This window comes from Papilio xuthus, unplaced genomic scaffold (genome assembly GCF_000836235.2).
Source record: "Papilio xuthus unplaced genomic scaffold, Pxut_1.1 DF825928.1, whole genome shotgun sequence".
NCBI classification, from domain to species: domain Eukaryota; kingdom Metazoa; phylum Arthropoda; class Insecta; order Lepidoptera; family Papilionidae; genus Papilio; species Papilio xuthus.
Window position 1 is genome coordinate 7,629,122 of NW_013532721.1, and position 23,406 is coordinate 7,652,527.

General features: G+C 37.2%; 1 protein-coding gene across 3 annotated transcripts in view; it reads left to right on the forward strand.

The window, feature by feature from the left end:
• Gogat (glutamate synthase) overlaps window positions 1-23,406 on the forward strand; it is a 38,918-nt gene that overhangs the window by 3,924 nt on the left and 11,588 nt on the right. For 2 of the 3 annotated variants that reach the window (XM_013322410.1, XM_013322409.1), the window contains exons 4-35: window positions 11,456-11,625; window positions 13,000-13,085; window positions 13,461-13,583; window positions 13,740-13,849; window positions 13,925-14,022; window positions 14,255-14,506; window positions 14,812-14,933; window positions 15,168-15,290; window positions 15,852-15,854; window positions 16,354-16,511; window positions 16,665-16,793; window positions 16,908-17,242; window positions 17,324-17,428; window positions 17,569-17,711; window positions 17,814-17,934; window positions 18,056-18,143; window positions 18,251-18,370; window positions 18,515-18,642; window positions 18,809-18,933; window positions 19,061-19,205; window positions 19,353-19,561; window positions 19,753-19,898; window positions 20,197-20,306; window positions 20,387-20,520; window positions 20,816-21,001; window positions 21,154-21,302; window positions 21,439-21,575; window positions 21,696-21,822; window positions 21,943-22,091; window positions 22,382-22,520; window positions 22,632-22,862; window positions 22,977-23,242. In XM_013322410.1, the coding sequence (XP_013177864.1) occupies window positions 11,456-11,625; window positions 13,000-13,085; window positions 13,461-13,583; window positions 13,740-13,849; window positions 13,925-14,022; window positions 14,255-14,506; window positions 14,812-14,933; window positions 15,168-15,290; window positions 15,852-15,854; window positions 16,354-16,511; window positions 16,665-16,793; window positions 16,908-17,242; window positions 17,324-17,428; window positions 17,569-17,711; window positions 17,814-17,934; window positions 18,056-18,143; window positions 18,251-18,370; window positions 18,515-18,642; window positions 18,809-18,933; window positions 19,061-19,205; window positions 19,353-19,561; window positions 19,753-19,898; window positions 20,197-20,306; window positions 20,387-20,520; window positions 20,816-21,001; window positions 21,154-21,302; window positions 21,439-21,575; window positions 21,696-21,822; window positions 21,943-22,091; window positions 22,382-22,520; window positions 22,632-22,862; window positions 22,977-23,242 (4,667 nt within the window). The remainder of the gene's footprint in view (window positions 1-11,455; window positions 11,626-12,999; window positions 13,086-13,460; window positions 13,584-13,739; window positions 13,850-13,924; window positions 14,023-14,254; window positions 14,507-14,811; window positions 14,934-15,167; window positions 15,291-15,851; window positions 15,855-16,353; window positions 16,512-16,664; window positions 16,794-16,907; window positions 17,243-17,323; window positions 17,429-17,568; window positions 17,712-17,813; window positions 17,935-18,055; window positions 18,144-18,250; window positions 18,371-18,514; window positions 18,643-18,808; window positions 18,934-19,060; window positions 19,206-19,352; window positions 19,562-19,752; window positions 19,899-20,196; window positions 20,307-20,386; window positions 20,521-20,815; window positions 21,002-21,153; window positions 21,303-21,438; window positions 21,576-21,695; window positions 21,823-21,942; window positions 22,092-22,381; window positions 22,521-22,631; window positions 22,863-22,976; window positions 23,243-23,406) is intronic. The other variant, XM_013322411.1, reaches the window with a different exon arrangement.

Genomic DNA, 23,406 nt, shown 5'->3' on the forward strand with positions numbered 1-23,406 from the left:
ATAAGGTTTTATGATTCTAAAATACCACTCGTAAGTACCCGGCAAGTCTTATGATGATGTAGATTTTTAATGCGAGCGAAAAGAATCCTATTTACCCTAATATACCCCTTTATTAATATTTTTATATCTATATTTTACAAATTGTTAAAAGGGAAAAATCTTCGCGAGCCTTTCTAAAACACCACTTTTGCTAGTTAATAATCATACACGCAATTACTCATATTTAGGAGCAATGATCGTTGTGTTTGTATCAATAAAAGGACCTTAATAGTATCAAGGATTTATAATATTCTGACAACTTGTATGCAATAAACATATTATGCAGCGACTTGTCATAGAATCTGTTAGCACTGATTATGACGATGAAGGTCGTTGTGGTTTGTAGCACTTAAGAATTTATTTGTATGTATCCGAGTTGCGGTTTGAGCGGCTATTCGTGCGGAAAAGTCATTCGATATTATATCTATAACGGGAACACAATAGGAGGAATACAATTGAATCTTATTTTGTATTATATTAGAATCGATAACTTGACATATTTATAGTTTGTGATAAATTTACGTATTGTTTTCCAGTTTTACGTTTAAAAAAACTTACTGTGATGTTTGTTAGATGGTATCTCCAGAACGGCTTCATAGATCTCGTTGAAATTTGACATAGATGTAGAACATAATGTGGAAGAACACGTAGGCTACTTAGTTTTTTTTTTAATTCTGGCGGACGGATTCACGGGCGGCAGGTATTAATAATTAGTCGACATAGATATTTCCCGTTGTTGACTAATGTTCGTTAGTTTGGTAACATGTTTCCAAAACATGTATCCGTTTTTCAGCAACACCCAGCTTGTTAATAAGCGGATACGATTGTTATGTCTCTTATATTGTAATAATAGTAGCTCTAGTTTCAATATAAAAGACCCTCGCTTAGTCTATTGAATGAAATGTTTTCTATTATTTATGAACCATCCAGGCGTCCGTCTGTCCGTTTATTTATAGCTGAGTGTGTATTGTGCAGCTTCTCTGCTCTTCATAACTCTATCTATATTGTATTGTTTAAGATTTCAGAATGCAACATCTAATTCACTTGTATTTAGTTTATATAATAACTCTAATTAAAGTTATTTTGTTAGTTGTATAGTAGTAGTAGGACCTGGGTCTATTTCACAGCGTCCATTTAACTTACTACTTGTACTTGGATCTTATTTGCCAAATAAAATTCTCGTTGGCCTCATGTACAATAGTCAAACTAATAGGCGATGAGTAAAGGTTTTTTGACAGGAAATAATACAGCGTTATCTAAAAACATTCAAAAAATCAATGGATTTAATGACTACATTAATCCTTGAATTCCAAACAACCATCTTAGGATCAAACTTACTAAAAAAATACTTGTTTTTATTCATATGTGATGACGAAAATTTTACAATTCAAGTTGATATTAAGTTTTTTGTGTACAGTCCCAAAAGATAGAAATAAATGGATGTGTTTTATCGTTGGTTTCTAAGACCATCCCAGTATAAACATACCGCCATCCCTCTCATTATCTGTCAAGACTGAGTTAATGTGTTTTTAAACGGGGATTTTTGGTCTTAGAAACCAACGATTAGACTTATTAGCTTATATAGGAAACAAAGATATGCTATGTATGATTTAGTTATAAGTATACAAAGCGTAGAAGATTGACAACAACATATAATGATGCAATTAGTATAATAGTAGCTAAGCTTATGTAAAACACACATATTATTTACATAACAAACCGAACAATACAGACATCGCGGAAACTTATAGCTATTGTCACAGATAACACTGTTTTTCTGTTATTTACATGACTTTAGATGTAAACGAGGGCAGATTATGTTCATTGTTATTCGAAGGTAACTACCTAGTCTCGTAATTTGTGATAAATTTCGATATAAGTGGCTTTCTAGGTCGCAATTGTTACTAAAGTAGCTAAAAGGCAAATAAATTCGATGTTGACATTAATATTCACATCACAGGCCAGGAAGAGCAATGAAAAACAAAACAAAATGAATTGTTAACACATGTGATAGACGTTGAAGTATTAATGCATATAAAAAGGGATGTATTGGCACATGGTAATAAACATTAAGAAAAGCAATTAAAGGAACAAAAGATACATATGCTACAAATAAAATAATTTTAAATTTGCCTTAGTAATTGTCCCCATGACAAATTAATTCATAGTAATATAAGTAAACCTCAACAATATGAATAACTAACTGTAGACCGAAATACCGTCCGCTCGAAATTAAAAAAAAATAACTTATGTGTTCTTCCAGACTATGTTCTACATTTATGCCAAAATTCAGCTAGATCAATGCAGCCGGAGATACCTGCTAACAGACATCCATCTATCCATCCAAAAATTCACATTTATAGTATTAGTATGAAGTATGATGAATAAGAAGAAATAAGAAAATAAGATAAATACGTTCTTGAGAGTCGAGTTTTCAAAGCTACACCCCCGTATCCGCAGCATTCCCCGCCCTCACAACTGCAAGATCAATAAATTTAATATCGTACGTTCGAGAGGGAAGCTCTACCACTCGTTATTGGATCCCGACCTGGATTTGTCAATTCTAATTTAACTCGGCTCGCTCGAAGTATTTCTGTTCTACAAACTCTTCCTTTGAGTGCTTGATTGATTTCAATAATTCAAAACTATTTTACATAGCTTTAAAAGATATCTAAAACATTTATATTTTTTAAGGTTCATGCAGTTATAATATACATATTGTTAGTGAATAATAACACTAACTGGAATTAAAGATATAGGTACCATGCGTAGGTAGGTATACGCGGTACCATCTAGTTATGTTTTTGTTTTGTCTCGGACTTTGCTAGTTGCCACGAACTTCATCGAGTAAAATAATCTTATTTTTTTTTTGTCTTTAGTATATATTTCCCTTATACCCTTCTACGTAGCTTATGAAAATATCACGATTATGAAAGAATTTTGCAGTTTTATCGTTCCGCAGAACCATTTAGACTGAGTTGTGTTTCGTATTCACTTCGCTTTCGTGTTAGCGTGCTAAAGGGCTACTCACCACCATCGTATCTTGAGTAAACTCATATTTAAACCTCTTAAATCTAGATATTATCCTGCTATCGATAAAGTATAAAAGATCTGTCATGTTTCACGTGAACAATGAATGTCTAGACGATGATACCTCGATCAATATTATCCATAAAGATATAGAATGTTAACACTATGTGCGCCTTATTCGCATATCTATATTGTTAGTTATTTAGGATTAAATAAGTATGCTAACTGTCAACAGGTTTATATGCATTGCTTGATCTTTTAATTCATTTTACTGTTTTATTGCATTGTAAATGGATAGTACCCACCACGACAGTTACAATCATTATGTGCATGATATATGTCGATTATATTACTGTCGATTTTGTAATCTTACTATATATTATAAATGACAATGTTTAGATGGCTGTATAGATCTCACTGAAATTTTACACAGATGTACAACATAGTCTGGAATAACACATAGGCTACTAATTTTGTTGTATTTAGCGCGGACGAAGTCGCGGGCGATAGGTAGTATGAACATAAGACATCATCTGTAGCACGTTTTTCTTATGTTGTTTAATTATAGTACTACTACAACCGTCTCAACAAAAGTAAACAAGTGGTGACTAAACCATCGGTGATTTAAAATAAGTAGAGATATTATTTCTGAATGGCGCATTTCATCTTCCATTGTATGGATTAAATGGTTACTTCTCATCAGGTGATCTAATTGCACTATCGTATTTTCTTTCTTTAACACCAAGTAAGTTTTTTCAATTTCTTATATCTATGTCATGTCTAATGAGCAAGTATCCTGTTTATTAGTGATCCATGCTTAGTTTTAGACTTACACGTCAGTCTGACCTATAACGTAACAGCCTGGTTTCGCTTATGCACATGTCGAAACATGGAATAAAACTCCACCACTCCCAGTCTTCATTGTACACATGATACCACCATAGCTGTCCTGTTATTGCAGTCGACACTCCATTTAATTATGGGTACAAAAAACTTTTTTATAATCTATTAAATAATATCAGAATTCTTTTATTATATTGTAAGCGAGCGTTATAATTATTGATCTGTGTCAATAACTTGTGTTTACCTTGAGTTTGCGAGTTCACTCCGGGTCAAAGACCTCTTTAGTGTGTTGACAAGCTTGTCTCTGAATTAGTATTACACTATTCTTAGAAATGTTTTTCTATTAGTATTTTTCTTAATATCACTTAAATTAAATGAGAATATAATTAAATATTATTTAATTTGAATATCGGACGTAACAAAACATTTTTTGTTTTGATGTACCCACACTAGACGTTTTCGATAGTATTATCTGTAAATTTATAGGATTACGTCCATCATAATAGAATTACAATGATAATACGCCACATATCTCCCGCGATCTAATATCGTTTGTTATCAAATGTATTCGCTTTGCCGACGTAAACAATGTGATCACACTTTAACAGTTTTGAAAACCCCATATTAAAACAATTCTTTACAAAAAATTTAACCTTAAAAAGGCTGTTTTATATATTGTCATCACAATTAAAGATTTGTACCAAATATCAGATCAATTTACCAACTGAAAGTAGGTTTGATCTTATTTATCTAACTAATATTATAAATGCGAATCTTTACATGAATGGATGTTTGTTTGAAGGTACCTCCAGAATGACTGAACGGATCCCAATAAAATTTGGCTTAGATATAAAACATAGGCAACTAATAAAGTTTTTTTTTTTTAATTCCACTCGGACGGAGTCGCGAGCGACCACTAGAACAGTATTATCAATAGACCAAGTTACATAAAAACTAATAACTGGAGATTTATGATTCCTATTCCAAAATATTTACTGTCTTTAAGTATGTCAATCACCGTTAATTACCTAAATATATAAATATTTGTTTTAATTCCAATATTTGATTGATTATACTGCAGTTTGGCGTCAACCCATGCGTTGCTTCAAGGCCTGGTACTTTTCCAAAACGTCCATTTTGTTGCATTCTATACTTCCAGCCAATGTTGATCTCACCCACTGGAAATAGCCCACCTATTTTTCAATTTGACTTGTTTGTTTCAAATAATTACGTTCCGTTTATTAGCATCTTGCAAATGGCTGCAAATATCCGAGAAATATTATTAAAAAAAACTAATCGAAATATGCATAACGGAATCTTATGCGTAAAATAAATATTGACAGTCGATTTTAACGACATTTCATCACAGTTACAAACAAATAATTCAGGAGTTGTGCACTCGGAGCTATAATTGTACAACAAACAAGTGCTAGAGATAAGGCGTACGAGTTAAGCACGCGGTCAACACGTGTTTACGGATATTAATGTTTAGGAATCTGATTTTAAGTACACGGACACAGACTCGTATTTCAGTTAACAGGCAAAATGCGAAGATTCCTTAGAAGATGTGCTATTGTAAAACAAATAAGCAGACACCAAATATCAATCTCACTTCTTACTAATATTATAAAAGCGAATGTTTGGATGGATGGATGTGTGTTTGATTGTCTCAGCGGCTCAACGGATCTTGATGAAATTTGGCACAGATGTAGATTAGTCTGGAAGAACACATAGGCTACTTATTAAGTTTTTTATTTTCGCGCAGACGGAGCTGCGGGCGACAGCTAGTTATATTTGCTTCAATAAGGTAGCCTAGAAGCGAACAGAAGCGATGACGCAGGATTCTCTCGTGCGTGGTGGCCATATTATCGTCAATTACTCGAGCGAATTGATCTGGTACAGGCAGGTTCATTGCAATAAATGTTTGAACATTCAATATCATACGTCACGTATGTGAAATGATAATGTAAAATTATATTGCTATTTAATACTATGCAATATTTCTCGTGACGTATTGATTACGTAACATTGTTACTGTTGACGATGTTCGTTTGTTTCGTTTCTTTAAATAAGTCAATAACCTTTGAACTTTCGCAGGCGTACGCAGTATCGGTTTCGTCCATGTGGGGCCGTCTCGGTATAGTATTATCATAAGCGTGAATTTAAAATATCGTGACACTTGCATATGAACACTTTGCTATCTCTGTTCTTTCCTATAAGAATGAAAAGGATGGCAATAATCTCGTAATACAGGTGTTATAAACCTTGATTAGAGTTAACGGCATGTTAAAAAAATACAAGTAAAATTAATCAATAACAATAAAGTTTTCCTCAGGAAACCACTTGTCCGATTTTCTATTAATTTGGCCTAAACATAGGAAACAATATGCTAATTAACCCATCAATAAACTAATATAATACAATAAACAAAACGGATAAAGTGGAAATAAAGTCAGACGTCTTTAAAATGGCACAATATTTTTGTGTGAACTTTGACCTTTACGTGCTATTAGATCCCTCTTGTGCTAATATTAATTCCCCCTTGGCATTTCATCGGCCTGTTGTTCAGAAATGTTTTATGAACTTTATTTCTAATATAATAAACCTTATTTGAAATATTTTTCCAATATACGTAAGAACGTTTTGCAAAGCGGTGAAAGTAAAGAATGTTGTAAATGTTGATTAAAAGTGACCGCATATTCCAGATTACGTAGTTGAGCTTTTATGCTTAATCCAAAATGGAATGCGTATGTTTAAGGATGACATGAAACGGCTGTACCGTACGATATTTTTCAATTACTACTTAATGACCTTTGTCTTACTGTCGCATGTTTAATTTCTTATTCAGGTCATCGATCAATAGTACTGTTACAGAGAATCAATGTTTGTATTTACTCGTCGTAGAGTGGGAAACGAAAGAAAAAGATTTAAATAATATATAATATAGATATAATGAAAAGTTGTTTATGAACAAAACGAAGAAAAAACAAAAAAAAATTCAACGAAAAAGTTGGTTCAACGCGTGAAACACCATGACCACATAGAAGGGAGGCGAAAAGTGGTAGCAATTGCGAGTTTTCTATGAGGAATGTTGCGTCCCGGACGCCTAAATTTGATTATCTTTCCCTTCCCACCCTTTTCTTGTAAAGAAGTATGGCTATTGTGTATGGTAAGTTAAAAGAGCATAAAGTGACACAGTTGTAATCGTGCCAAATATTTGTTACAACGATACCGGCAACAAGTCAAAACTATGATATTGATTCTAATCCTATCGACGTCTACTTACAAGTTCAGCGTCCGAAACGACTGCGTGTGGTGGTGGTGGTCCCGATTTGGATGCAGAACTGGCAACTCTCCAGGTTGCATTTTGCTATGGTGTGTTTTGTGTGTAAGGCGAAGGTGATTCCAAAAGTATTAAAATCGCTATTTGAGACTTCTAAATTAAACGTAAAATAGAACAAGTTAGCATTTTAATAAATTAAAAATATAAATTAATTTATTCTCCATTTCTGTTCAGATATGTGGATTTGTTTTGCTACTGCAAGTTATTTTTCAAAAAAGGACTCCGATTAATTTGAGTGATTTCCGTCCGAAGCAAAGTTACGTCACATCGAACATTAAAAAGCGGTTATACCCTTTTTTTACCATTCCGCTCTTTGTATCTCTATATAAACACGACCTTAAGCGGTACATGGTAAACATCACGCCATGTGCTCACTTCAATGATGAGATGACAACACCGATAAGATCGCCGATTTGGCGAGCGCTTTGATGTTTATTTCAACTGCATCTGTCTAGGCACAATATTTATCATGATCGGATGAAAATATTAGCATTTTTAACAGAATATTTTAGCATCAAGAGTACAAAAACAGTCTGGTTTAAAGATTTTGATGAATTATTCAGATTTTATCAGAGGTTTTTGGCAAGCTGTTTTAGCATATTCATTATTAGCTGTCGCCCGCAATGGAATTAGTAACCTATGTGTTCTTTTAGACTATGTTCTATGTCTATGCCATATATTATGGACATCCTGCATATGCAGCTGTTCTGGAGATACCTTCTGAAAAACATACCTCCATCAAACCTTTGGATTTGAACATTCTAAGATTACCATATATCTTTGACAATTCTTATAAATAAATATTCAAGATTTCTCTCAAATAACGTAGTGATAAAATACGTCCTACCTCGTACTAAAATCGTAGAATTCTTCTACATAATCTTTATATAATTTATATAATAATAATTTAGTTGTTTTTGTATCAATGTTTATTCTGTCTGATTTATTATTCTTAGCAGTTTGTTTACGTCTTTAAATTTTATCATGTATTTTGTCTGAACCCAATGAATTCGTAGATTATTGTCTCGTAACTGATGCAACATCATCAGAAAACTAAGCTAGTATGGTTCTATATCTATACTAATATTATAGGTATAAAGCAGAAGAATTTGTTTGGTTTAAACGCGCTTATCTCAGGAATTATTATATTATTATTACAGGTTTGATTTGAAATATTATTTTTTTGTTGAATACTCCATTTGTAAAGGAAGGCTATTGGTTATATAACTTGACGCTGTGACCAATACTTTTTTTTTAATTTAATTTAATTTGTCGCGCGGACGGAGCCGCGAGTGACAACTAGTTTGCTTATAATAACGATAAAAAATCTTAGTCGCGTTGCTTAGAATAAAAATACTATATGTCGGTAATCAACTCATAAAGTACATTAGTTTGTATCGCCAATAGATGTTCATAAATGCAGTTTTTTGATATGATTCACCATATGCCCGGTGATTGAGGAAAACTTGGCGAAGTTTGCATATCTGTCTAGTCTAGAAGCTTGCCAACGCACTAAAGCCACGTGGTCAAATATTTCTTATGGAGTGACTAGTGCAACATGTTTACACACAACCAGGCAGTAAGACCAAAAAAAAAATATTTAGATTCATATCTTATAAGTATTCACATTGTTGTCATAAAATATCATGATTTTGATAGCCCACAGAATGTTAATATTGACATAACAATTAATGAAGGTGGGAATGAGGTCGGAGTGATAACAATCCTTTGTAACATTCGCCTGGTATTGAGTAGGAAATGTTGAATGAAAAGAGAAATATACTTATCGTATAGCGTTCAACATAACGTCAACAAGATAAGGCGTGTACACATTACGCGGTTTTCTGTCTTGATCGATTGTGTCACTAAATATACCAAATATTTCCTTATAACGTAAAAAAATTACTTGATGAGGTCAATAACATTAAGTTTAACAAAATCTACTGAACGGTTGGTTAAAATTGTTTAAAAAATTTGCCAAATTCTTGAACACCCTGTTTTGTGATAGTACAAATGAACTTAACAAAATTACTTACGTAAATCAGTACCTACCACCTTTACATTCACGTAAGTCTGTGCTACCAGAAATCTGAGTAGAAAGCATTCAAAGAATTATCGACAAAAAAAACAACAATTCTTCGAAGCAAACAGTGATGCAATCTGATAGTTCGCTTTAGCGGTTGACGCTCCACTTTTTGCGTCGTACCAATTTTTATTATATTCACTCGTTCACGTTCTCTCATGTTAATGTGAACGGACAGATTCTTTTTTCATTCTTTTGGAACGGCTAGAATGTAAGAGTAGTCTTCAGCCGGCTCTTTTAGACTTACAGGCTTAATCAATGAACAAGTAAATGCACATATTTGGAATTTACATTTAAAACCTCCATGTGCAAACACCCTAGGTTACCCCTAACTTAAGGTAGGCTCCGAGCCCCTCAGTGAGGATGTATAGTTAGCTGATAATCACAATCTTTGACTTCGTTCGGAATAACTTCGCAGTCAGATTTTGCATGCCGACTAATTCTTATCAAGAAAATAATTTAATATGTATAAACAACAAGTTTTACTATTATTATTAAATGTTATGCAGCTTTTGACGTCAGATGGTACCGTTAAATAAAAGTAAAATGCAAGTTCAAGTGTAGTCTCGTATCGATTTCAGTTAAACCTGCAAAAAGGTCACTGAAAGTCTAGACTAGAGCTAGGCCACGAGCGCCAAATTTTTCCAGTGTTACGTATACTGTGTGTACAGTATGCGTCAGTGTGGGTGTGCGTCTGTGTGGGTTAATTGATAGCCGGTCCGCCGAGCTACTGTTGGCTCTATTGGTCAATAGTTCTGAGCTACGTCAGAGATGCGCGCGCATCCTGCACCTCCCTGCTGCTCCCGTCTCGAATATTTACCATGATTTGTATGAGACATTCCTGATTTAATTAAATCATAGTTTAAATATCGAATGCATTAATAAAATTAAATTATGAGACTTTATTACTTTTTTATGATAAAAAAGGTTTTGCATGTTGCGCTCCCTTTTATTTATTACTATACTAAGGCACATCAGAGATAAGTTTAGTGCATATTTTGAATAAAAACTTATCCATATACTGGATATTCTTTTTCACTATACTGATGTAAAAATTAAGACCAGATAACTAGATGATTATAGGGTAATATCTGTGTAGTAGATTCCAACTTTATTCCAACAACGGTTAAAATAATTCCGTGGAAATGTGTGTTGAACCTACATTTTGTACTTGTGACCTTTAAATGTGGCTATAAGTACGTGGTTGTTTGTAGATATTCCGAGCTCGGTGTATTCCAGTAGCTCCGACTACGTCGATGCATGTTGCCTTATATACGATCAGATATCGTTTGCGATAAATTTTATGAACATAACTTATACAATCGACCTCGTAACGGTTATTACAACTTTATAACACGGCAATATATTGAAAAAGATTTTTTTTTCAGCAAATGACACTGCATAAAACATATCTTTCTTTACTACGGATCATCATCATCATCAGCTCACTCCCCCCCACCAAGTCTCCACCAAGGGGCTCAGAGCCTACCCTAAGTTAGGGGTGATTAAGCCATAGTCCACCACGCTGGCCCAATGCGGGTTGGTTGACTTCACACATATCTCTGAATTTATTCGCAGGTATGTGCGTGCAGGTTGCGTCACGATGTTTTCCTTCATCGTAAGAACGTCGGATAAATGTACATATGTAAATCGAAAATCGAAAAACACATTGGTAAATGGCGGGATTCGAACCCAGGACCGGCAGATTGTAAGTCAAATGCTTAACCCCAGAGCCACCGCCGCTCAACTACGGATAATAGATAATGTCAATCAAAGATTAATATACAATTTTGTTATAAATGTATTCTGTTACTTTTGTAAATGGTAGAAGTAGTTCTGAAGATAAATTTATCTAAAGAAATAGTGTCTTCTCTTTATCATTTTCTTCGTATTGACTAAACAGAACGATGCCGATTTAAATTATACGGGTTAAAGAATTTATAACGTAGACTTTATTTTAAATGTTAAGTCTTTCGATTTATATATTTTTTTAAATATTAATAAACATCCCTATTACAGTTTAAAACATTACAAATTGTGCGAAAACTGTATCACTAATATTTTCTTTTATAATTAGTTGTTATAACTCGACTGACTCATATTCTTTGTATCTTTAGGGACAGTCACCAGATCGACCTGCCGCCGTTCGGCAGGTACGCGACGGGTATTTTCTTCCTGGACAAGTTACACCACCAGGACATCGAGAGGAAATTCAAAGAGTTGGCCGAGAGCCTCGGCCTGCAAGTGCTGTGCTGGAGGACGGTGCCTACCAACAACTCTACTATCGGTACGTCAATGGATAATTTTTGATGTTTTACGAATAGAAAAAAATAGCAGCTCTTATTGTCTTTTGACTTGAATAACAAATGTACCATGAAAAGTGGATGACGTAACAATTTTTTTCCTCTTTAAATTTACTTTATGCTTATGTGAAGTCTTTAATAAATGATTACGTTTTTAAAGTATTACGTTTTAAACAGGGCAAAGAGTAGAGGTCTGTAAAAGGGTATCTATGGGTGTAACAACGCAAATCACCTTACTTTATGTAATCAATAAAAATCATGTCACATGCTATCTACACATACATAATAGTTTGTAATGATTCGATTTTACATAAGGACACATATGTTCTTAGATAGAGTCGATTTCATAATGTTTTATTGTTATAACTAATATTGCATTCAAATGGTATTTTTTCACTGTGAAATAGTTTTACTATTTGTCTTTATTACGATCGAAACTCGAATTTTGTTTTACCTTGTCGGCTTATCCGTTTAGGTTAATCTTTCATATTTAGTTAGCCATACATAATAGATACGATTACGCTGTTGCGATGTGTTTACGACTATTTGCAGGTGGTACACACGTAGTAACGAATTGCTTGGGACGCCCTCATCCAAGCTTGACCATGGTTTGTTCAGTGTGACCATACGCGGTGGCACGTAAAGTAAGACAACTTTGCTTCTCTCTCCACAAACTCTGAAAACACTATTATATGTTACTGAACTAATGCAAATTGAAAGGAAATATGAAATAGTCGATTAAAATTTTGTATCAGTATTTGTGGATCGAGTACAAAGTGACTTTAACATACATGGTACCGCTTTATAACTATACTTGTAATTGAGTTGATTATTTTTTTTATTACAACTCCGTTACAAATGTAATCAAAAATTAAACAATTACTGCACTATCGATTATCTATTTTTCGATTTAATATATAATAATATAAATGGTTATACAACTGTTACTCATCAAAGTTACTTACAAATGCTAGGAAAAAAGTGATAGTGCGATAATTGGTATTGGGACCATCTTTTCAAAATTATTTGTTACTATTTTGTTTCTTATTATTCAATTTTAAGTTTAATTTTTATAAAACACATCTAGAGAACACTTGATTCATTTTTTTATTTGAGGCCATTTGGATGAAAAATATATTTATTTTCGTGTATTATTTGTCATAAATGTTGAATTAATCGAAAACTTCAATTCATTCTCATTTTCATGCATTTATGACATTTGTACCGGGTATCAATATCATGAAGTACTATATAGTATAGGATATGAATAAATGCAGATGTCGTTGTGTGCTCGTACATTACTTATGTAAACTTTAAAGTATATGAGTTAGTAACTGTCATTTTTGACTGACTTACAGGTCAAGTGGCTCGTAATTCGGAGCCCTATATGCGACAAGTATTCGTTACCGGCGACACTGACGACGAGGAGCATCTTGCCAGAAAGGTAAGACTGGATTGATTGTTATCGGCTATGGATGTGAGTGTACAACGAATGGATTGCAGAGATGGATATGAACACGCAATAATATAAATTGTGCTTTCAAATCCTCGTATGATTGTAACGGTATGGACAGAACTCTTAAAGCATTTTTTTCAGATGGACGCCCCGCGCGCCGGTGACGGGGAGCGGGCCTCCTCTCCGTTGCAAACGTAAATTTACACATCCTTATCCTTTATCCTTACATTTACAATTAAGTACTTTATTTTTAATTAAATTAAGGTTATAAATCCTTTGTTTTAGTGTAATTATCCTTTATTCCTATGTGTTATGTCCATATTTAGTTAGCATTACGGTGAGTTGTGGCGTGCGTGTTCGCAGATATTCGTGCTCCGTAAGCGCGCGTCTCATGAGCTGGTGGTGCCAGGCGCGAGGTTCTATATCTGCAGCCTGTCCTTGAGAATTGTCGTCTACAAGGGACTGCTCACCTCCAACCAACTATGGGTACATTTTTAAATCGAATATAACACGAAAGCTTGTAATAAACTAAGCATTTCGTTTTTAATGCAATAATTTGATGATTAAGTTTATACATACGAGTAGCAGTTGTAACTACTAATAATATTTTTATTGCTATCTTTTGTCATTTTTTTTTCACAGGAGTATTTCAAAGACTTGAGCAACCCAGCTTTTACCACTTATTTGGCGTTGGTGCACACCCGGTTCTCGACCAACACCTTCCCCAGTTGGGAAAGGGCGCACCCTTTGAGGTAAATGCATCACGCTTTTGTGAGAAACACTGTAAAAAGCTAAACCGTTTAGTTAATAATGGTAATATTACGCAGAGTGCTGGCTCACAATGGCGAGATAAATACGTTGCGGGGTAACGTCAACCTGATGAAGGCTCGTGAGGGTGTTATGAAGAGCGACTTGTTTGGAGATGGTAATTATTTTTTCACACAATTTTTACTTTAGTTTCGATTCATTTCTTTCATATCGATTCATTGGTACTAATAGCAATATATGTATGTAAATTAGAACTGTTGATAGGAAATTTTGTATATTTTTAAATATATTCTGTTATCGTCTAGAAAAAAAAAAAATTGAAAGTGCCGTGGAACATGTAATTCCCGAGCCTTGATGGTGTGAACTACCTTGCATAATGAACCTTGTAGAGCTGAAGAAGCTGTACCCGGTGGTGGAGCCGAACCTGTCGGACTCTGGGTCGGCGGACTGCGTGCTGGAGTTCCTGTCGCAGTGCGGCGGACGGTCGCTGCCGGAGGCGGTGATGACGATGGTGCCGGAGGCGTGGCACGCGGACCCCACCATGGCGCCCGCCAAGCGCGACTACTACCGCTGGGCCGCCGCCGCCATGGAGCCCTGGGACGGGCCCGCCCTCGTCGCCTTCACTGATGGACGATACATCGGTTAGTCAACCCAACCATCGTCTTCATCACCGCTTTCTAAAACGACATTCGATCTTAAAAACTATATTATGTTGGCCTAAATTTCCAGTTAAATCTCTTCAGCTTTCGCCCTTTTAATCCCTAAAATTAACCGAGAAATAATCAGTTTAGTGACAGTTGGGTAACTTGATAACTTTTAATCTGCTAATCTTATTACAATATTTTTAATAACTCAATAATATTGAGGTTCAAACCTACACTAAATAATAGCATATTGTTGTCTTCACAACTTCTTATATGATATGACGACGACTGGTTTTCCTCAGGTGCGATACTGGACAGGAACGGTCTGCGGCCGTCGCGTTTCTACGTAACCAGTGAAAACATACTTGTGATGGCCTCCGAAGTGGGAGTCTACGATGTCGACCCTGAGAAGGTCATACACAAGGTAACATACAAAATAAACCTATCTTACTAATATTATAAATGAGAATGTTTGGATGGATGAATGTTAGAAGGTTCCTTCAGAACGACTGCCTGGATGTCGCTGAAATTTGACAAAGACGTAAATCATAGCCTGGAAGAACACATAGACTACTAATTAAGTTTATATTTAATACCGCGCGGACGGAGTTGCAAGCGACATTAAGTGGTTAATTAACATTCAATTGTGTTTCCACAGAGCCGATTGAAGCCAGGTCGTATGTTGCTGGTGGACACTGTGGAGAAGAAGATCATCCAAGATGTGGAACTGAAGATGAAGATCGCCAACAGCCGCCCGCACTCCCAGTGGCTCAAGGAGCAGGTATACACGTATAATGTAGTCACAAATATAATATGCAAAACTCAACCAACCATTCGAGTTGATTTATACTTAAGAAATAAATTTATACATGTATACATATAAATCAAATTGAAGTGTCTGTATTTAATTTAAAAAAAAAAACATATTTTGTACTGATAACAAAGCAATTTTATGTTTTAATTGTTATCTGTCCGGTTTGGACAGTGGTACTAGTTTGGATTGTCCGGACTGATGCACGCGGGCATATTATACGCTACTTTTTTAATTGTAAACTGAGGAAGTCGCGGGCGATCATTAGTGACAATTATATTAGTAGATTTTATCGAGGTAAGTTTTTAAAAGGGAATTGTGACAACTTTTCAATATGAATCTTTAGATTGTATTGTTGAATATCGGCTTGTATTAAAATTGTCGGAGTCGTTGTTAGGATTAGGATTTGAGTGGATATTGGCTTGTAACAAACTTTGTAGATGTATAATGAAATTTATATCGTAAATATTTTATTCTATGTTCACGCTGCATTTCACAAAAACTGGTCTGTACGAAAAACTGATGTTTTAGATGGTGAGTTGAGAACGATAAGGATATGTATAAGGCCGTTGTACTATTTATTGCAGCGCTTTTGGTGTTTGTCCTCTTATGATTGTTTTTTTTTTATTTATTATTTTTCCAGGACAAAATAAAATGCTTGATGATAAAATAATTTGCTTATAGATCCAATTCAATTTAAAATATTTATAGTAAATTAGAATAGGTTATTTTTTTTTATTATTTTCAATGTTACGCGAGTTGCATGTTCATAGAAAAATTTATATTAATATTTATTTTTAATAATAACAAAATTAAATTATTACATTAGGATAATCTGCAGGTTTTTGTTTCGCATATCTTTCGCTTTTGCCCTAAACTAATGAAATGCTTGACGCATACGTATAATTGTGAAATTCAATATTATAACACTTGTATTAAATTGACGTTTCGTTCTTTTCAAAGAGCAAAAGACATGTTTTTATACAAATGTTTCGACAGTGAAAACTGTTAGTAATTTGCGTGTTTGTATCAGATATCGATGGAGGACATCCATGCATCTGTGACGTTGGAGAACGGCGGACGCGCGGTGAACGGCAACGCCATCACGGGTCTCTCAGACCGCCGCCTCGCGCTCTACGGCTACACCCTCGAAGCTATCAACATGCTGCTAGTGCCTATGATACAGAACAAGTTTGTAACAATTACTAATAAAATCAAACCCAAAATGACCCATATATTTTAAATTTTAACAAATCCTAAAACTAATTTAAATAAAACAGCGCCATCTATCGGTTTGTGTTCATTAAGTTTGGATGGTTTTTAATTTAAATATTTTGTATGTAGGAAGGAGGCATTGGGCAGCATGGGCAACGACGCACCGCTGGCCTGCCTGTCGCAGTTCCAGCCGCTGCCCTACGAGTACTTCAAGCAGCTGTTCGCTCAAGTCACCAACCCGCCCATCGATCCCTTCAGGTAACATTTTTGAGACACTTTGTGTAGTCTTTTGAACTGTTTTTCTATTCATATTTGTCCAGTGTATACAGTCAGTCAATTTTTTTGTTCTAACTGGTTTTGTGTACTACGCAGGGAGAAGATAGTGATGTCTTTGCTGTGCCCAATCGGTCCGGTGGCTAATATCCTGGAACCGAGTGCGGAGTTCGTTCACCGACTATCGCTGCCGCAGCCTATCCTGTCTCTGCCCGACCTCGAGGCCCTCAAGAAGACGTCTCACAGAGGATGGCGGACACACGTAATCGACTGCACGTATGACTACACGGAGGGCCCGCTGGGGCTGGAGCCGGCGCTGGGCCGCGTGTGCGAGGAGGCACGCAGCGCGGCGGCGAGCGGCTGCCAGCTCATCGTGCTCAGCGACCGCAACGCTGGTCCAACGCGCGTGCCCGTCAGCTCGCTACTGGCACTTGGTATATATTATGCTATGACTTTAGAATTTAAAAAATGATAAACGACTGTATTATTTTTGACACGTTTTGTAATATTTGTAGGTGCGGTGCATCATCACTTGATCGAGACCAGACAGCGTATGAAGGTTGGCATCCTGCTGGAGACGGCGGAGGCGCGCGAGGTGCATCACATGTGCGTGCTGCTCGGTGCGTATGCAATAAAATGCACTTCTTCTGTATAATACGAACTGCTTCACTAGGCACTTAAATTACCTTGAATTTATCACGTCACCCTGTAAATTTACATTAATTGATACATTCCATATCGCTTTTATAAACATTTTCAGGTTACGGTGCGGACGCGATCTGCCCATACTTAGCATTTGAGCTGGCGTTCGCATTACGCGATGACAACATCATCGACAGCACCCTCTCTGACGACGACATCTACAAAGCCTACCAGAAGGCCATCGAGACCGGCATCGCTAAGGTAACCATAACTATTACATACTAAAAACAGTTGTCTTAGTTAATTTTGTGTAGATTTGTTTGTTATTACTTTTAGTTTTAATTCCTTTTTTTTCTACTCCAGGTGATGGCGAAGATGGGCATCAGTATGCTGCAGTCGTACAAGGGTGCACAGATATTCGAGGCGGTCGGTCTCAGCGAGGAGGTCATCGACAAGTGCTTCAAGGGAACGCAATCTAGAATTGGTAATATGCTAACAAAGTTTATTTTTTAAATAAATTTAAAAACATTATTTTTCTCCATACACTCCACTCCACTCCATACAATGTACTATGCATTTTGGATTTTAATTGGTTTTAATTTCAGGTGGTGTTACATTTGAGATCCTATCAAAGGAGATATTTGATAGACACGCCTTGACATATGGAAGTTCTTCGGATACTTTAGTTCTAAGGTAAACATTTATTAAACAAATTAAGACACAAATCACTTCTTTAATATTAGTCAGGCATAGTAATATGAATAAAACTTGATTAAATAAAAAAAATGTTTCTAATAAAGGAACCCCGGTTACTACCACTGGCGTGCTGGCGGCGAGAAGCATATCAACGATCCAGTGTCCATCGCCAACCTGCAGGAGGCCGCAGTCGGCAAGAGCAGCTCGGCCTACGACAGATATAGGTAATCTTACTTATATATTTGACATTCTCTTCGAGAATTTTTATGGATTTTTCATAAAATGTTTTAACCACGTATTTTATCGTAGTATTAGTCTAATACTCACCAGGTCTAAATAAATTTAATAATCCAATTATATTGTAACAGAGAGAGTGCATTGGAGTCGATCCGAGCGTGCACGCTGCGCGGTCAGCTGGAACTGGTGAAACTGGACGAGCCCATACCCATCGACGAGGTGGAGCCCGCCTCAGAGATCGTCAAACGGTTCGCCACAGGTACACCCACGACAACCAACGCGTACATTGAAATACTCAAATCAATATTTTTTTATATCATAAGGTGGCAAACGAGCGAGCGGCCGCCTGAAATCGCTGAAATAGTGAAGCGACCGTTGTCCATAGATATCCGCATCTCATCATCTCTCATTTATGTTGTTTTCAGGCGCAATGTCGTTCGGCTCGATATCCTTGGAGGCGCACACCAGTCTGGCCATCGCAATGAACCGTATCGGCGGCAAGTCCAACACCGGCGAGGGCGGAGAGAACGCCGACAGATATCTCAATCAAGTAATATTATTTTCTCGTATTATCTACAGACAAATAATGAAGTAAAATGATATAGCTATTTAATAAGTATACATTACTCTCCGTTTAGTGGTAATTATATTATTATTTATTTAATCCTTGTGTCCAGGATCCGGAGTTCAACAAGCGGTCAGCCATCAAGCAGGTGGCATCTGGTCGGTTCGGAGTGACGGCCTCGTACCTTGCGCACGCTGACGATTTACAGATCAAGATGGCACAGGGTGCTAAACCAGGAGAAGGCGGAGAGCTGCCAGGTCACACATACATTCTTATCTTACTAATATTATAAATGCAAAAGTATATTGTAAATATAGAACACAGTGTGAAAGAACGCACAGACTTATTACTATTTTTTTTTTATTCACTAATTTGATTTTGTCTAATTAACTTATTTCATTCAGGTTACAAAGTAACGGAGGACATAGCGAAGACTCGGTGCTCGGTGCCGGGAGTGGGACTGATCTCACCGCCGCCGCATCACGACATCTACTCCATTGAGGACCTGGCGGAGCTCATCTATGACCTGAAATGCGCTAACCCTAAAGCACGAGTCTCTGTTAAACTGGTCTCCGAAGTCGGCGTCGGCGTTGTCGCATCTGGTGTTGCTAAGGTATGGAAAGACAATGAGATTGAGGTTACTTGTCTTGTAAATTAAATTGAGTCTAAAGTAAACACTGATTTTTATAACCGTTAAAATATTATTAATTTGTGCTAAAGTTTTCGATTTGAATTTTTTTTAAAGTGTAAACAATATGGTTGATATCTGTTTATAAATATTCCTTGAAGTATGTATGTGTGTAGGGCAAGGCGGAGCACATCGTGATCTCTGGTCACGACGGCGGCACAGGCGCTAGCTCGTGGACAGGTATCAAGAGCGCCGGCCTGCCCTGGGAACTGGGCATAGCTGAGACGCACCAGGTGCTCGTGCTCAACGACCTACGCTCCAGGTGACATCTGCAATACTATTAAAAAAACATTAATGCATTCAACAAAAAAACAATAAATAATAAATGCTATATCGTCCGCCTAAGTAAAAAGAAAGCCAGAACCATTCTATACGGTAATCAAATCGACGTTCCAAGTTTTTTCAAAGCCGTTTTGGAGTTTATTGATAACATAAATCCATCCATACAATCTTCTGTATTTTGATATTATTGCAACACGAACAAGAACTAAAAAATTGTTCACCAATATTCGACAGTACAAGGAGAAAATTGTTTTTTATAATATTGAATTTGTGTTTAGGGTTGTGGTGCAAGCGGACGGTCAGATCCGCACCGGGTTCGACGTGATGGTGGCTGCACTACTCGGCGCAGACGAGTTCGGCTTCAGTACAGCTCCACTCATTGTCTTAGGTACACATTTAACATTAACCTTTACTTTAATTATATAAAATGCATATAAAACGTTTATTTAAATGGTATTTATTGTCTAGGTTGTACGATGATGCGCAAATGTCACCTGAACACGTGTCCGGTGGGCATCGCGACACAGGACCCCGTGCTGCGCAAGAAGTTTGCCGGCAAGCCGGAGCATGTTGTCAATTATCTCTTCATGCTCGCTGAAGAGGTAACCAAGCTATTGCTGATCTACGATAAAAAACATTATAAAAAGAAAAAATATGAAAAAAATAATCCTGTGTTCTTACATATTGAGGACATAAACACTACCTCAAAATATTGTATCTGATTTTTAACATACTTCAATATGCTGTTAGCTGCTAAATTGTAAAGCTACACCCACAGTCGTCACTAAGGGAGATTTAGTGTAAATTATAAAGAAAGTCCGACCATTCTTATGTGTGACAGTGCCATCACAGCAACTTGTATATCCCTCTTAGTAATATGTATAATTTATGTCCTAGGTACGGGAGCACATGGCAGCAGTGGGCGTGCGGCGGTTCCAGGAGCTGGTGGGACGCACCGACCTGCTGAAGGTGCGCGAGCACAACGACAACCCGAAGGCGCGCCTGCTCAACCTCTCGCTCATACTCAAGAACGCGCTGCACATGCGCCCTGGAGTTAACATACACGGCGGCTCTAAGGCACAGGTACATAAATGTTTGGATGTATGGATGGATGGATGATTGTTAGAAGGTATCCCTAGAACGGCTGCATTCTCGCAGAAATTCAGCGTAGACGTAGAATATAGTGTGGAAAAACACAAAGGCATATATTCTGAGTGGATTTGTTTGTGTTGCAGGACTTCCAGCTGGAGAAGCGTCTGGACAACACGTTGATCGAGCAGTGCGCGGGCGTCATCTCCGGCGCGGACACGCACGCCAGCATCACCATGAAGATCACCAACGAGGACCGCGCCTTCACCTCCACACTGTCCTATCATATCGCCATGTAATATATACATTTTTATATTATCTATAAATTAAACTGATGGTCACTCTGAACTATTCAGTAATAAAACTATTCAACTATAGAGTGAGCTTTTTACAACATTTCAACTTTTGTTCAATTACTTTTGGTGTATTAGGAAATACGGCGACGAAGGTCTTCCCGATGGCACCAGTATCGACATATCTCTGACAGGCTCTGCGGGACAAAGCTTCTGCGCCTTCCTCTCCAAGGGCGTTAAAGTCACACTAGAGGGAGACGCCAACGATTATGTCGGTTAGTAATTTCTACAATTTATAAGAACGTATTATTAAAATTACTTTTAAATGAAACTTCGTAAGTTATTAAAAATGTAGTAGAATAGTGTTATTATGATTTTTTAACATATGTTTACAGGCAAAGGTCTGTCGGGCGGCACAGTGATCATCTACCCGCCCAAGTCCTCTCCCTTCGAGTCTCATCTGAACGTGATAGTGGGCAACGTGTGTCTATACGGCGCCACTTCCGGCAGAGCGTATTTCCGGTAAAAGATTTAGTTATAATACAATAATTATTTATGTATTCTCTCTATTTACATCCATCCATACAAACATATGCTTTATAATATTAGTAAGATAAAAATGACAATATTGTGTGTGCGCAGGGGCATAGCGTCGGAGCGTTTCTGTGTGCGCAACAGCGGTGTGACTGCGGTGGTGGAGGGTGTGGGTGACCACGGCTGCGAGTACATGACGGCCGGCACCGTGCTCGTGCTCGGCCTCACCGGCAGGAACTTCGCCGCCGGCATGAGCGGTAAAACACACACACATGTTATCTCATATACCTAGACAAGTATAGATAATATCATATTGTAATAAATTACAAAATTTTGACCATAATATTATAAAAATAAAGTGTATATGAAAATTTTTATCCACCCTAGACAAATTAATAATTTTGATAACCCTATCTAAGGTTGAACAACTCATAGATCTGATAGATATAATAAATCATAAAGCGTATATCGTATAACTTGCTCGTAAAGACAGCAGTTATATATGTACTAACATTTTAAATTATGTGTTTAATTATTTGATCACCAGGTGGCATTGCGTATGTGTACGATGTGGACGGCTCTTTCAAGGACAAATGCAACCCTGAAATGGTGGAACTGCTGCCGCTGGGCCAGGATGACCTGGAGGAAGTCAGACAACTGCTGCAAGAGTTTGTCGACTATACTGGGTAAGTGTGTTACACATGTGTTAAAGTGAAATTCGTGTATTGTGAAAATTACTCTATAGCTATTATATGCCCTAAAACCTAATCTAAAATTCATATTTTATTCCACTTTAGATCAATCATCGCCAAAGAACTTCTGGAAAGTTGGCCGGAGCCCGGCAAGATGTTCATCAAGGTGTTCCCGTACGAGTACCAGCGCGCGCTTAAACAGCTCGCCCTCAAGGGTCCCGCGCCCAAAGCACAGGTCAACGGCAAGGAGGAGAACGGCCTCGTCGACATTGAGGAGACCGTCCGTGATGTCGAACTCGAGAAGAAGAATTTGGAGAAGGTTCTCGATAAAACTAGGTCAGTGTGGATTCTTTAGTGAACAATGAAAATTAATTTATGAATACAAAGATTTTTTCAATATTTGTTACTAATTAATCTGAGAGTAGAAATAACATTGATTGTATATACCAGGGGCTTCATAAAGTACCCGCGCGAGACGTCGCTGTACCGGCCGGCGGAGAAGCGCATGCGCGACTGGGAGGAGATCTACAGCGGGCGCGAGGTGCGGCGCGGGCTGCGCGTGCAGGCGGCGCGCTGCATGGACTGCGGCGTGCCCTTCTGCCAGAGCGCGCACGGCTGCCCGCTCGCCAACATCATCCCCAAGTGGAACGACCTCATCTACCGCGGACAGTGGCGCCAGGCCCTCGACCAGCTGCTGCAGACCAACAACTTCCCAGGTACGACCTCACAATGTACGCTTTGCTTTATCAAATAATTAGTCTCGTTGCGGTTAAAGGCTATATAAACCGGTGGGCATAAGTCAAACTAAATCATCACAGCTCACTAGCGCCCCCTATTTCACTAATTGACCTTAATTTACGATAAAATAGTGTAGTCATTT